Below are 13,393 nucleotides of genomic sequence, written 5' to 3'. Positions count from 1 at the left end.
CTGTCTCCAGCCCTGCCAACCCCTGCTGCACTCCCCCGCGGCCCTGCCTGAAGCCAGCCCGCCCACCCCACACCCCCGTCTCCAGCCAGCCCCACACCCCTTGCCTTGCCTGCAGCCAGACCCTGCCTCCAGTCAGCCCCTGCCCTGCCTCCAGCCAGCCCCATGTCCACTGCTGCCCTGCAGTTCCCAGGGCACTAACCCTGCCCAGCTGCTTCAGTGAGGGGGGCAGGGAGCAGCTGGGACCCCACATGTGCACCCCCCCAGGGCTGGGCGGTGACCCACCGTGTGAAAGGGCCGTCGTTAATAACCAGGCAGCAGCACATATGAGTCGATGCACATAAGAGAGCATTGTATGATTTATAGCTATGGACAGCAAGCAAGACAAGGAAGACATGAAAGGGCTTTTTTTTTTTTAGTCATCCCTGCCAGGGCCCCGCCAAAAATGTTCGAATTGGGCCCCACACTTCCTAAAGCCGGCCCTGCCCAGAGGGACCCGTCACACCCAGCCCGGCCCAGTCGGAACCAGTATAAACCAGTCGGGCCCAGCCAAGCCCAGTAGCTCCGCTGGCCCCACAATCCCAGCAAGGGCCCAGCCGGGGCAGAGCCTGCGGGAGGGAGGCCCTGAGCTGCAGCGTTGGGCTGGGACCCTGGGTTGGTGGGAGGGGACCCCAGGTTAGGGGGGCTGGGGGGAGGGGAAGCTGGGTTGGGGGAGCTGGGGGAGGGGACTCTGGGGTTTGGGGGTGGGGATGCTGAATTAGGGGCTGGGGGAGGGGATGCTAGGTTGGGGGAGAGGTGCAGGGGGCTGGGGAGGGAAGCTGGGTTGGGGAGCTGGGGGAGGGACTCTGGGGTTTGGGGGTGGGGATGCTGAATTAGGGGCTGGGGAGGGGATGCTAGGTTGGGGGAGAGGTGCAGGGGGCTGGGGAGGAAGCTGGGTTGGGGGAGCTGGGGGAGGTGACGCCAGGTTAGGAGGACTGGGGAGGGGACACTGGGGGAGGGGGCTCTTGTTTTCATCTTGTCCCTTGTCCGGGCCACAAACCCACTGTTTCCTCTACCTCCGGCCCCCCCCCGCTTTTGCAACCGGGCCTGAGTCCCTGCTGGGGGGCAGGGTGCGGGGGTGGGGGGCAGCGAGCCCAGGGGGGCGCAGGGAGCCAGTAGTGTGGGGTGTGCAAGGGATTTGGGGAGCGCAGGAGCCGGGAGGCCTGGGGCACAGGGAGCCGGGGATGCCGGAAGGGGGTAGGGAACTGGGGAGGGGGCAGGGAGATGGGAGGGTTTAGGGGTGGGGGCATAGAGGGGCAGGGTGTGCAGGGAACTGGGGAGGTGGGGGCACAGGAGCCGGGGGCCCGGAGAGGCGGGGGCAGGGGCAGGGGCGAGGGGCGGGTGTGCAGGGAACTGGGAGGTGGGGCACAGGGAGGGGCCCGCAGAGGCGGGGGCAGGGGGCAGGGGCGTGGGGCGGGGTGTGCAGGGAACTGGGGAGGTGGGGGCACAGGAGCCGGGGGTGCAGAGGCGGGGGCAGGGGCGGGGGCGAGGGGCGTGTGCAGGGAACTGGGGAGGTGGGGGCACAGGAGCCGGGGTGCAGGGAGCCGGGGGCATAGGGGAGGTGTGCAGGAACTGGGGAGGTGGGGCACAGGAGCCGGGGGCCCGGAGAGGCGGGGGCAGGGGCGGGGCGTGGGGCGGGGTGTGCAGGGAACTGGGGAGGTGGGGGCACAGGGAGCCGGGGGTGCAGGAGCCGGGGGCAGAGAGGCGGGGCGTAGGGGCGGGGTGTGCAGGGAACTGGGGAGGCGGGGTGCAGGGAGCCGGGGGTGCAGGGAGGCGGGGCGAGGGGCGGGTGTGCAAGGAACTGGGGCACAGGAGCCGGGGGCCCGGAGAGGCGGGGGTGCAGGGGCGGGGCGTAGGGGCGGGGTGCAGGGAACTGGGGAGGTGGGGCACGGAGAGGCGGGGGTGCAGGGGTGGGGCGTAGGGGCGGGGTGTGCAGGGAACTGGGGAGGTGGGGGCACAGGAGCCGGGGGTGCAGGGAGCCGGGGGTGCAGGAGCCGGGGTGCAGGGGCGGGGCGTAGGGGGCGGTGTGCAGGGAACTGGGGGAGGTGGGGGGCACAGGGAGCCGGGGGTGCAGGAGCCGGGGGTGCAGGGAGCCGGGGTGCAGGGGCGGGGGCGTAGGGGCGGGGTGTGCAGGAACTGGGGAGGTGGGGGCACAGGGAGCCGGGGGCAGGGAGGCGGGGGTGCAGGAGGCGGGGCGAGGGGCGGGGTGTGCAGGGACCTGGGGGAGGTGGGGGGCCCAGGGAGCCGGGGGGGGGCCCAGGGAGCCGGGGGGTGCAGGCAGGCGGGGCGTAGGGGCGGGTGTGCAGGAACTGGGGAGGTGGGGGCACAGGAGCCGGGGGTGCAGGGAGCCGGGGTGCAGGGAGGCGGGGCGAGGGGCGGGGTGTGCAGGGAACTGGGGAGGTGGGGCACAGGGAGCCGGGGGTGCAGGAGCCGGGGTGCAGGGGCGGGGGCGTAGGGGCGGGGTGTGCCGGACAGTGGCTGCGGTTCCCCGTCCCTAGCACATCACTTCCCTCCCCAGCCGCAGGGGAAGCGGCTGCCACCCCCCAGCTCCCTGCGCCTGCCGAGCGCTGGGCCCCATGGAGCTGCTCCAGCGACACCTACCCGGGCTGCACCGCGTCCTGCGGGGGGCACTGGTGAGTCCCCCACCCAGCCAGCCCCCAGGGGACGGGGCAGGGGGGTCCCTTCCGAGGCCGTGGGTGTCAGGGCTGGTGGTGGAGGCTGCCGGGGAGCGGGCGGGGTGCTGGGGACCAGAGGGGGACAGGCGGAGGGGCAGGGCTGGGGCGGATGGGGGCAGGAGGGAGGTGGGGGCAGGGTGCTGGGGACCAGAGGGGACAGGCGGAGGGGCAGGGCTGGGGCGGATGGGGGCAGGAGGGAGGTGGGGCGGGGTGCTGGGGACCAGAGGGGGGGGGACAGGCGGAGGGGCAGGGCTGGGGCGGATGGGGGCAGGAGGGAGGTGGGGGCAGGGTGCTGGGGACCAGAGGGGGACAGGCGGAGGGGCAGGGCTGGGGCGGATGGGGGCAGGAGGGAGGTGGGGCAGGGTGCTGGGGACCAGAGGGGGACAGGCGGAGGGGCAGGGCTGGGGCGGATGGGGGGCAAGAGGAGGTGGGGGCAGGGTGGTGGGGACCGGGGGACAGGCGGAGGGGCAGGGCTGGGGCGGATGGGGGCAGGAGGGAGGTGGGGGCAGGGTGCTGGGGATCGGGGGACAGGCGGAGGGCAGGGCTGGGGCGGATGGGGGGCAGGAGGGAGGTGGGGGCAGGGTGCTGGGGATCGGGGGGGACAGGCGGTGGGGCAGGGCTGGGGCGGATGGGGGCAGGAGGGAGGTGGGGGCAGGGTGCTGGGGACCAGAGGGGGGACAGGCGGAGGGGCAGGGCTGGGGCGGATGGGGGCAGGAGGGAGGTGGGGGCAGGGTGCTGGGGATCGGGGGACAGGCGGAGGGGCAGGGCTGGGGCGGATGGGGGCAGGAGGGAGGTGGGGGCAGGGTGCTGGGGACCAGAGGGGGACAGGCGGAGGGGCAGGGCTGGGGCGGATGGGGGCAGGAGGAGGTGGGGGCAGGGTGCTGGGGACCAGAGGGGGGACAGGCGGAGGGGCAGGGCTGGGGCGGATGGGGGGCAGGAGGGAGGTGGGGGCAGGGTGCTGGGGACCAGAGGGGACAGGCGGAGGGGCAGGGCTGGGGCGGATGGGGGCAGGAGGAGGTGGGGGCAGGGTGCTGGGGACCAGAGGGGGGACAGGCGGAGGGGCAGGGCTGGGGCGGATGGGGGCAGGAGGGAGGTGGGGGCAGGGTGGTGGGGACGAGAGGGGACAGGCGGAGGGGCAGGGCTGGGGCGGATGGGGGCAGGAGGGAGGTGGGGGCAGGGTGCTGGGGACCAGAGGGGGACAGGCGGAGGGGCAGGGCTGGGGCGGATGGGGGCAGGAGGGAGGTGGGGGCAGGGTGGTGGTGACGAGAGGGGACAGGCGGAGGGGCAGGGCTGGGGCGGATGGGGGCAGGAGGAGGTGGGGGCAGGGTGGTGGGGACCAGAGGGGGACAGGCGGAGGGGCAGGGCTGGGGCGGATGGGGGTTAGGAGGGAGGTGGGGGCAGGGTGCTGGGGACCAGAGGGGGACAGGCGGAGGGGCAGGGCTGGGGCGGATGGGGGCAGGAGGGAGGTGGGGGCAGGGTGCTGGGGACCAGAGGGGGACAGGCGGAGGGGCAGGGCTGGGGCGGATGGGGGCAGGAGGGAGGTGGGGGCAGGGTGCTGGGGACCAGAGGGGGACAGGCGGAGGGGCAGGGCTGGGGCGGATGGGGGCAGGAGGAGGTGGGGGCAGGGTGGTGGGGACGAGAGGGGACAGGCGGAGGGGCAGGGCTGGGGCGGATGGGGGCAGGAGGAGGTGGGGGCAGGGTGGTGGGGACCGGGGGACAGGCGGAGGGGCGGGGCTGGGGGGCTCTGTGGGGGGCCATTCTGCCCCCCCAGGGCCAGCCCCACTCACCTCCCCCCTCCCCCCAGGATTACGTCTCCAGCTTCTCCACCTACCTCTTGGGGGAGCAGGCGCACCCAGGCGCAGAGGATCATGGGAAACGCGGGGAGACTGACTCCTCCGACCCCCCCAAGGGGGTGTCAACAGGCGGCTATGGGGAAGGAGACCCAGAGCATTATGGGTAATGAGAGGGCGGGGGGCGGGGCTGGGCACATGGGGACACCTCACCCGGCACCAGGACCCCAGTGTCCCGGGGTCCCAGGCCCGACGCTGGGGGGGTGGAGGAGGAGGGGGGCGTCCCGGGGTCCCAGCCGGGGTCCCCGTGCAGGGGGAGGGGTCCCAGCCCGGGTGCGGGGGAGGGGGCTGGGGGGCGTCCCGGGGTCCCAGCCGGGGTCCCCGTGCAGGGGGAGGGGTCCCAGCCCCGGTGCTGGGCAGGGGGCAGGGGGGCGTCCCGGGGTCCCAGCCGGGGTCCCCGTGCAGGGGGAGGGGTCCCAGCCCCGGTGCGGGGAGGGGCAGGGGCGTCCCGGGGTCCCAGCCGGGGTCCCCGGGCAGGGGGAGGGGTCCCCGCCCCAGTGCTGGGCAGGGGGGAGGGGGGCGGCCCGGGGTCCCAGCCGGGGGCCCCGTGCCGGGGGAGGGGTCCCAGCCCCGGTGCTGGGCAGGGGGCAGGGGGGCGTCCCGGGGTCCCAGCCGGGGTCCCCGTGCAGGGGGAGGGGCCCAGCCAGGACTCAGGGGCAGCGCGACTCCCCGCAGGTCTCGCTGTCCAGGGCAGGGGCCTCCTGGCTCCGACCTCGGCGCGTCCAGGCCCCCGATCACCCCGTGAGCTCCCCGCAGCGAGGGCCCCTGGCCGGGCCCCTGGGGCCCCCCACTCCACAGCCAGCCGGGACCCCCAGCCGGCGTGGGACCCGGGCGGGTCGTTAGCACAGACATCCGGGACTTTCAGCCAAGCCCATCTCGGGGGGACCCCGAGCCTGGTGCCCTGGACTCCCCCCAGCGCCTCCGGCACACGCCCCTGTCCTGCCTCCCCCCCCCTTTGGCTCTTTCCTGGGCCACCTCAGACGGCCCCTGACCCGCAGCTTCCCCGCCAGGCCACAGAGTGTGTGTCGGCCATCGGCAGCCGGCCCTCGCGTCACTGCCGCACCAACACCCCTGCCCCACCCCCGAGACACGGCAGTGTAACAGAGGGGAAACTGAGGCACGCACAGGAGTCACGCAGAACACTAAGACCAGGCCCACTTTGCCACATCTCCCCCCTGCGAGACTGAACTGAGTGGGGGTCACTCTGCCCAGTGCCCGGGGAAGTCCAGGGTCCCCTCTCCGGGACAGCGCGTCCGCTGTAACGTCACGTCCATGTGGTAATCCCGGCAGGACAGGCTCCACCTCAGGAGCGCGGCGTTGGCCCCTCAGCTGGTGCAGCCACGGCAGGGCGAGCGGTCCAGGGTGTCACGGAGTGTGGGGGGAGCCCGGCCCTGCCCCCCTCTTCCTGGGACCCACAGTGACTCTCAGCCAGCCAGTAACACAGCAGGTTTATTGGACACAGGAACACAGGATACAGCAGAGCTTGTGGGCACAGCCAGGACCCCTCACTCTGGCCTCTCTGGGGGTTCTGATGCCTACCCCATGCCCAGGCCTGACGAGCTCCTGGACAAGCTGGGAGGCGCTCGGTACCTCACCACCATGGATCTTACCAAGGGCTACTGGCAAGTGCCACTGGACGCAGATGCCCGGCTGAAATCGGCCTTCATCACCCCCCTGGGGCTCTATGAGTTTCTGACCCTGCCCTTCGGCCTCAAGGGAGCGCCGGCCACCTTCCAGCGCCTGGTGGATCAGCTGCTGAGGGGGATGGAGAGTTTTGCCGTGGCGTATATTGACGACATCTGCGTCTTCAGCCAGACCTGGGAGGACCATGTGTCCCAGGTTAGACGAGTGCTGGACCGACTCCGGGAGGCGGAGTTAACCGTAAAGGCTGAGAAGTGCAAGGTGGGGATGGCGGAAGTATCTTACCTGGGCCATCGGGTGGGGAGCGGCTGCCTAAAGCCGGAACCGGCCAAGGTGGAGGTGATCAGAGACTCGCCCGCTCCCCAGACCAAAAAGCGGATCCAGGCCTTTATCGGGATGGCAGGGTACTATCGGAGGTTCGTGCCCCACTTTAGCGCCATAGCCGCCCCCATCACTGAGCTGTGCAAGAAGAGGAAGCCAGACAAGGTGGTCTGGACTGAGCAGTGCCAGCAGGCTCTCCAGGCGCTGAAGGAGGCTCTGCTCAGAGGCCCAGTTCTGGCAAACCCAGATTTTGACAAGCCCTTTCTGGTGTTCACCGACGCCTCAGACACAGGGCTGGGGGCGGTGTTGATGCAGGAGGATGAAAAGGGGGAGAGACACCCCATCGTGTACCTGAGCAAGAAGTTCCTACCCCGGGAACAGAGCTATGCCGCCATCGAGAAGGAATGCCTGGCCATGGTGTGGGCCCTGAAGAAACTGGAGCCATATCTCTTTGGGCGCCACTTCACCGTGTGCACCGACCACTCTCCCCTGACCTGGCTGCACCAGATGAAAGGAGCCAACGCCAAGCTCCTGAGGTGGAGCCTGCTCCTGCAGGACTATGACATGGACGTGGTCCACGTGAAGGGAAGTGCCAACCTGATAGCGGACGCGCTGTCCCGGAGAGGGGGCCCCGAACTTCCCCGGGTCACTGGGCAGTGACCCCGCTCAGTTCAGTCTCGGAGGGGGGAGAGATGTGGTGGAGCAGGGGCTGTCTGTGTGCTTGGTAGGCAGAGCCAGGTCTGCAGCTGTAACATGAGCCTGGCCTGGGGGAGGGGAGGTCTCACCTCTGGCTGGAGGTAGACTAAAGGGAACCGGGGAGTAGAGGCATTCCTCGGTTTTGGGAGCTGGGAGGTGGGTTTCAGTGGATCCTAGGCTGGGATCCAAGCACCCTGAACCCCCAGAAAGGCCAGATTGAGGGGTCCTGGCTCTGCACACAAGCTGGGCTGTATCCTGTGTTCCGGTTGTTCAATAAACCTTCTGTGTTACTGGCTGGCTGAGAGTCACTGTGAGTTCGGGAAGAGGGGTGCAGGGCCGGACTCCCCCACACTCCGTGACAGGCAGACGGGGATCTGGCCTCCCTGGCCCCCCAGATGGACCTAACTGAGGGATCCTGTTATCTGTGCCTGCAAGACCTGTGCTGGACTGTGTTCCTGTCGGCTAAATAAACCTTCTGCTTTCCTGGCTGGCTGAGAGTCCTGGGGAATCGCAGGGAGCCCGGGGGTGCAGGGCCTGACTCCCCCACACTATGTGCCGTGCCCTCGGCAGCCAGCCAGCCACAGGGTGCACATCCCAGCGCTGCCACCAGCTGTGATGGAGTCCCAGGCCCGGTCTCTGTGTGAAGCTGGCCAGGACTCTAGGGGAGCCCGACACCCCTCAGCGCTCGCTGTCCAGGGCAAGGAGCCGCCTCGGCTATGGTGCTTCCCGGGTCCGACCTCAGAGCACCCAGCCCCCCGTTCAGCCCATGAGCTCCCTGCAGCGAGGCCCCCTGGATGGGCCCTGCCCCCCCCTCAGCAGCCAGCCGGGACTCCCAGCCAGCGTGTGACCAGACGGGTCGTTAGTCGACAGGAACCCAGTGTCCCGGGGTCCCCGGGCTCTTGAGCTGCTCCCCACAAGCCAGGCAGGACCCTGGGGAGCCTCCTCTCCCTCGGAGCAGCCTGTCTGCAGGGCAAGAAGCTCCCCCGGCTTCACCTCCTGGGTCTCTCCTGGGAGCATTCAGCATCCTCTGCCCCTCCGTGCGCTTCCCACAGCGAGTCCGCCCAGGCGGGGTCCTGGGGGGCCACAGGGTCCTGCCCCCCCACATCGCAGTCAGACGTGACTCTCAGCCAGCCAGTGACACAGAGGTTTATTCGATGACAGGAACAGGGGCTAACACAGAGCTTGTAGGTACAGAGAACGGGACCCCTCAGCCGGGTCCATTCTGGGGGGCAGGGAGCCAGACCCCCCACCCCGTCTGCCCTCACTCCTCGTCCCCAGCCAGCCCCAGACTGACCCCCCCCAGCCCCTCCTCTGCTCAGCCCCTTCCCCGGGCCAGGGGGTCTCCTGACCTCTTTGTTCTCCCCCCCCCTTTAGCAGCCCCTGGCGGGGGGAAGGGCCTGGCCATTAGTTGCCAGGCGACAGAGGGTCGGCCAGGAACTGCCCCCCCCCCCAGGATTCAGAGGGAACATTAAGAACATTCCCAGTTGGTCCCACCCAGCCTAGGACAGGGCGTGTTAGCACCAGCAATGGCCATCTCGGGGGGGGGGACCCCGGGCCTGGTGCCCCTGAAACGCCCCCTCTGAGTCCCAAACTGGAGCCTGCCCAGTTCCAGCTGCCTGGCCCCAGGCCCCCGTTCCCCTCCTTGGTCCCGGGTCGTCTTCCCGGGCCTGCAGGTCACTGGCTCAGCCCGACACCCCCGGCTGGGCCTTGCAGAGGATGGGCCCGGGGGTGTCAGCGGTTCTCTGTCCCAGGCAGCCAGTCGCCGTCACACCTGCCCGCTAGGGGGCGCTGCAATGACCCCACACCCTCATCCCACCACCAGACACTTGAGTGACACACAGGGGAAACTGAGGCACACGCAGTCTTCAGAGAAAACAAGAAGCTTCCCACTTCATCACACACGGCCCCTCTGGGGCTGGGCACACGGGGCCCCCTGGCCTGGTGCTGAGACGCGGCCCCTCTGGGGGGGGGGCTGGGTACACGGGGCCCCCTGGCCCCTCTAGGGGGGGGCAGGGCACACGGGGCCCCCTGGCCTGGTGCTGAGACGCGGCCCCTCGGGGTGGGCTGGGTACACGGGGCCCCCTGGACCCTCTGTGGGGGGTCTGGGCACACGGGGCCCCCTGGCCCCTCTGTGGGGGGTCTGGGCACACGGGGCCCCCTGGCCCCTCTGGGGGGGGCTGGGTACACGGGGCCCCCTGGCCCCTCTGGGGGGGGCTGGGCACACGGGGCCCCCTGGCCCGGTGCGGGGGGCAGGCCTCACCTCTCTTTCTCCCCCGCAGGGAGGAGGCGCCGGGGGGGCAGCGTGAGGACGCTGGAGACCCGCCCCTGCAGGTACGTTGGGGGCAGGTGCCTAGGTGCTGCCCCACTGGGGTTTGCCCCCCCCTCACCACTGTCTCTCCCCACAGGTGCCCCCAGATGCCCGAGACCCCACCCCCCAGGGGGGCCACACGGTGCTGAGGGGGTCCGGAGCCCGCGTGGGGTCTGTGTCAGACCAGGACACCCCCCACCCCCTCTGGGCATGTGAGTGGGGGCGCAACGTTGGGGGCTGGCAGGTTCTAGGGGGGTCAGGGGAGATGTGGGGCAGGGCAGGTGTGTCTGACCTGTCCCCACCCTTCTCTCCCCACAGGGCCGGGGGCTGTGAGCCTGGAGCCTGGATGTGGGGAGCCGGCAGCCCCAGGGGGGCGGGCCCCACCCCCCAGCCCCTCCCTCAGCCAGGAGCCCGGCCCGGCCGGAGGGGGGCGCAGCATCTGGCAGGGGGCCGCGACGGAGGAGGGGGGGCTCCCAGGGAGTCGTGCCCAGGGAGGGGCCCATGGGACCGGCCACATCTGGCTGGAGGAGCAGAGGGAGCCCAGGGGGAGCCCCTGCCTAAAGGCTGAGGAGGGGGGGGGAACTGGGGGGGCCAGCCCCATGGAGGAGGGAGGCCTTGGGGGGAGCAACACCCAAGGGGGCCCCGGGGCCGGCAGCCGCTGGCCTGGGGAGGCGCGGGGCCGGGAGGGGCAGGGCCAGGGCCAGGGGGACCTCGGGAGGGGCAGCCTCTGGCTGGGGGCGCACGGAGGCAGCCGGGAGTCGGGGGCCCCCATTGGGGAGTGCGAGGAAGGGGGCGGGGCTGTGGGGTTCAGAGGGGGCAGCCCCCAGTCAGAGAATGGGGAGGAGGGTCGAGAGAGAGAGGGGGACCCCCAGGGGGGCAGTGTCTGGCTGGGGGCTCAGGGGAGTGTGAGGAGGGGGACGCTTCTGGGTAGGGGAAGAGAAAGGGGAGGGGAGCTGAAGGGGAGGGGGAACCCATAGGGGTGGGGAGCGAGGGGAGGGGGGAGGAGCGAAGGGGGAACCCTTAGTGGTGGTGGAGGAGGGGAGGGGAACCTGTAGGGGTGGAGGAGGGGAGGGGGAGCCGAGGGGAGGGGAACCCGTAGGAGTGGGGAGGGGAGCCGAGGGGGAAACCCGTAGAGGTGGGGAGCTGAGGGGGAGGGCGAATCCGTGGGGGAGGGGGAGCCGAGGGGAGGGGGAACCCATAGGAGTGGGGAGGAGGGGAGGAGGAGCCAAAGGAGGAACCCGTAGGGGTGGTGGGGAGGGGAGGGGGGAGCTGAGGGGAGGGGAAACCCGTAGGAGGGGGGGAGGAGGGGAGCTGAGGGGGAGGAACCCGTAGGGGTGGGGGAGGAGGGGGAGGGGAGCTGAGGGGAGGGGAACCCGTAGGGGTGGGGAGGGGAGGGGAGGGGAACCCATAGGGGTGGGGGAGGAGGCGGAGGGGAGCTGAGGGGGGAGGGGAACCCGTAGGCGTGGGGGAGGGGAGCCGAAGGAGGAACCCGTAGGGGTGGGGAGGAGGAACCCATAGGGGTGGTGGAGGAGGCGGAGGGGGAGCTGAGGGGGGGAACCCATAGAGGTGGGGAGGAGGGGGAGGGGGAGCCGAGGGGAACCTGTAGGGGTGGGGAGGGGAGCTGAGGGGTGAGGGGAACCCGTAGGGGTGGTGGAGGAGGCGGAGGGGAGCTGAGGGGGGAGGGGAGCCGAGGGGGGGAACCTGTAGGGGTGGGGAGGAGGGGAGGGGAGCCGAGGGGGAACCCGTAGGGGTGGGGAGGGGAGCTGAGGGGTGAGGGGAACCCGTAGGGGTGGGGAGGGGAGGGGGAGCCGAAGGGGAACCCGTAGGGGTGGTGGAGGAGGCGGAGGGGGAGCTGAGGGGAGGGGAGCCCATAGGGGTGGGGGAGGAGGGGAGGGGAACCCGTAGGGGTGGGGAGGAGGGGAGGGGAGCCGAGGGGAACCCGTAGGGGTGGGGGAGGGGGAGCTGAGGGGGCAGGGGGAGCCCATAGGGGTGGGGGAGGAGGCGGAGGGGGAGCCGAGGGGGGGCAGCCCCCAGCTGCAGACCCAGCGGGAGCAGGAAGAGGAGAGGCCAGAGGGGAGGCCCCGGGAGGGGGAGCCCGGGGGACACAGGAGCAGGGTAGGGGCCCGCGGGGAGGGGGAGGGGGACCCCGAGGGGGACGTCAGCCCACCAGGGGCCCCCATGGAGCAAGTGGGGGGTGGGGGGAGCAGCATCTGGCTGGGGACCCAGAGGGAGGGGAGCTGGCCCCAGGGAGGGGCCCCGGGGGAGGGCTCGGGGGCCCCCCTGCTCTGCCTCGTCCCCCAGCTCGAGCTCCCAGATGGCGCCCAGACCCCCCTGCCGGAGCCTGGAGTGGTGAGTGGGGCAGCGAGGGACGTGGGGAGGGGCCTGGGGGGGCTAGGGGCTGGCGGGGGGGACAGCGGGGGGTCCCCGGTGCAGAGCCCCCCTCACGTCTCCTCCCCCCAGGTCTCCCCCCTGGACGTGAGTGCGCAGAGGAGCCGGGTGCTGCTGCGGAGGAAGGGGTCGGTGCGCCGGGCGCCCAGCCTGCGGGGCCAGAGACCCCCCGGGGGGGCCCCGCCCCAGCCCCCCCAGGAGCCCGGCCCCCCAGGGGGCTTCCTGCCCCCCCAGCCACAGACACCCAGGAGGCAGCTCCCAGGGCATGCTGGGTAAGGAGCAGCTAAGGAGGGAGGCTGTTGAGGGGGGTGAAGCCAGGACTCCTGGGTTCTCTCCCCGGCTCTGGGAGGGGAGCAGGGGCTGGTGGGTTAGAGCAGGGGGGGCTGAGAGCCAGGACTCCTGGGTTATCTCCCCAGCTCTGGGAGGGGAGTGGGGACTGGTAGGTTACAGCTGGGGCGGGGAGCCAGGACTCCTGGGTTCTCTCCCCGGCTCTGGGAGGGGAGTGGGGGCTGGTAGGTTACAGCTGGGGGCTGGGAGCCAGGACTCCTGGGTTCTCTCCCCAGCTCTGGGAAGGGGGTGGGGGCTGGTAGGTTACAGCTGGGGGGGGGGGCTGGGAGCCAGGACTCCTGGGTTCTCTTCCTCCTGCTGGCCACTCCCCTCACCCCCGCCGGGTCTCTCTGCCCCACAGCTTCGGCCTCGCCCACCCCAACATGATGGCAGAGCTGAAGTTTCGTCTGCGCAGACCCCCCCCGCCCCAGTGACGCTGCCCCACCCCCACGCGCCGGGGACCCTGGGGGGTGGGGGCTTGTGCCACTTCCTGGCCGGGCAGCCCCCCCTCCCCCTGCTGCCTGGGATCGGACCCAGGAGTCCCGGTGTGTCTGGGGACCATGGAATAAAGAAAAGACGCGTGAAAGGAGTGTGGGGCGTGGAACCGGGGGGGGGGGGGGGGGACGTGGCAGGTACTGTAGGACCCACCAAAATCATAGAGGCTGAAGGGTGGGGAAGGTTCCAGGAAAGAAGATGCACCTGACAGCCCATGAGTTCCTGTAGGACCTACCAAAATAGCACCTTGTGGGTTCTGTTTACTTCGCGTATCAGTCAGCAGGAGGTTCCCAGAAACCCCCAGGGCGAAGGGGAATGAGGAGGGGCTGAGTCATCCAGAAACAGGGAACGGAAAAGAGAAACCAGTCGAGAGAACCCAGGCGTCCGGGCTCCTGCCCTCCCCGAGCTGGGAGAGAACCCAGGCATCCGGGCTGTGGGAAAACAACGAGACCCTTCACATTCATCACTTTATTACAAACAATAAATAAAAAATCACATTTCTTGGTAATAAATAGCAACAAATAAATAATATATTAAAATCCACTCATATAAATTAACATAGGGACTGCTGGGAGCCCGGACGCCGGGGTTCCCTGCCCGGCTCGGGGGCGGGAGGGGAGAGGGAGCCCGGACGCCTGGGTTCCCTGCCCGGCTGG

The 13,393-nt window shown here is 70.8% G+C and overlaps 1 protein-coding gene across 1 annotated transcript; it reads left to right on the top strand.

Moving 5' to 3' along the window:
- Nucleotides 1–2,556: 2,556 nt before the first annotated feature.
- On the top strand, nucleotides 2,557–13,250 carry LOC120404141 (glycine-rich cell wall structural protein 1.8-like). The gene is made up of 8 exons (XM_039536141.1): nucleotides 2,557–2,669; nucleotides 4,516–4,667; nucleotides 9,499–9,550; nucleotides 9,625–9,739; nucleotides 9,846–10,327; nucleotides 11,754–11,876; nucleotides 11,988–12,187; nucleotides 12,604–13,250. Exons 1-8 carry the CDS (start codon nucleotides 2,613–2,615, stop codon nucleotides 12,674–12,676), a joined length of 1,254 nt encoding a protein of 417 aa, XP_039392075.1. The 5' UTR covers nucleotides 2,557–2,612; the 3' UTR covers nucleotides 12,677–13,250.
- The last annotated feature ends 143 nt before the right edge of the window (nucleotides 13,251–13,393 follow it).

This window comes from Mauremys reevesii, linkage group 4, assembly GCF_016161935.1.
Source record: "Mauremys reevesii isolate NIE-2019 linkage group 4, ASM1616193v1, whole genome shotgun sequence".
Lineage (NCBI taxonomy): Eukaryota > Metazoa > Chordata > Testudines > Geoemydidae > Mauremys > Mauremys reevesii.
Note: the sequence above shows the minus strand (reverse complement) of the source record. Positions and strands in the feature narration are given on the sequence as shown.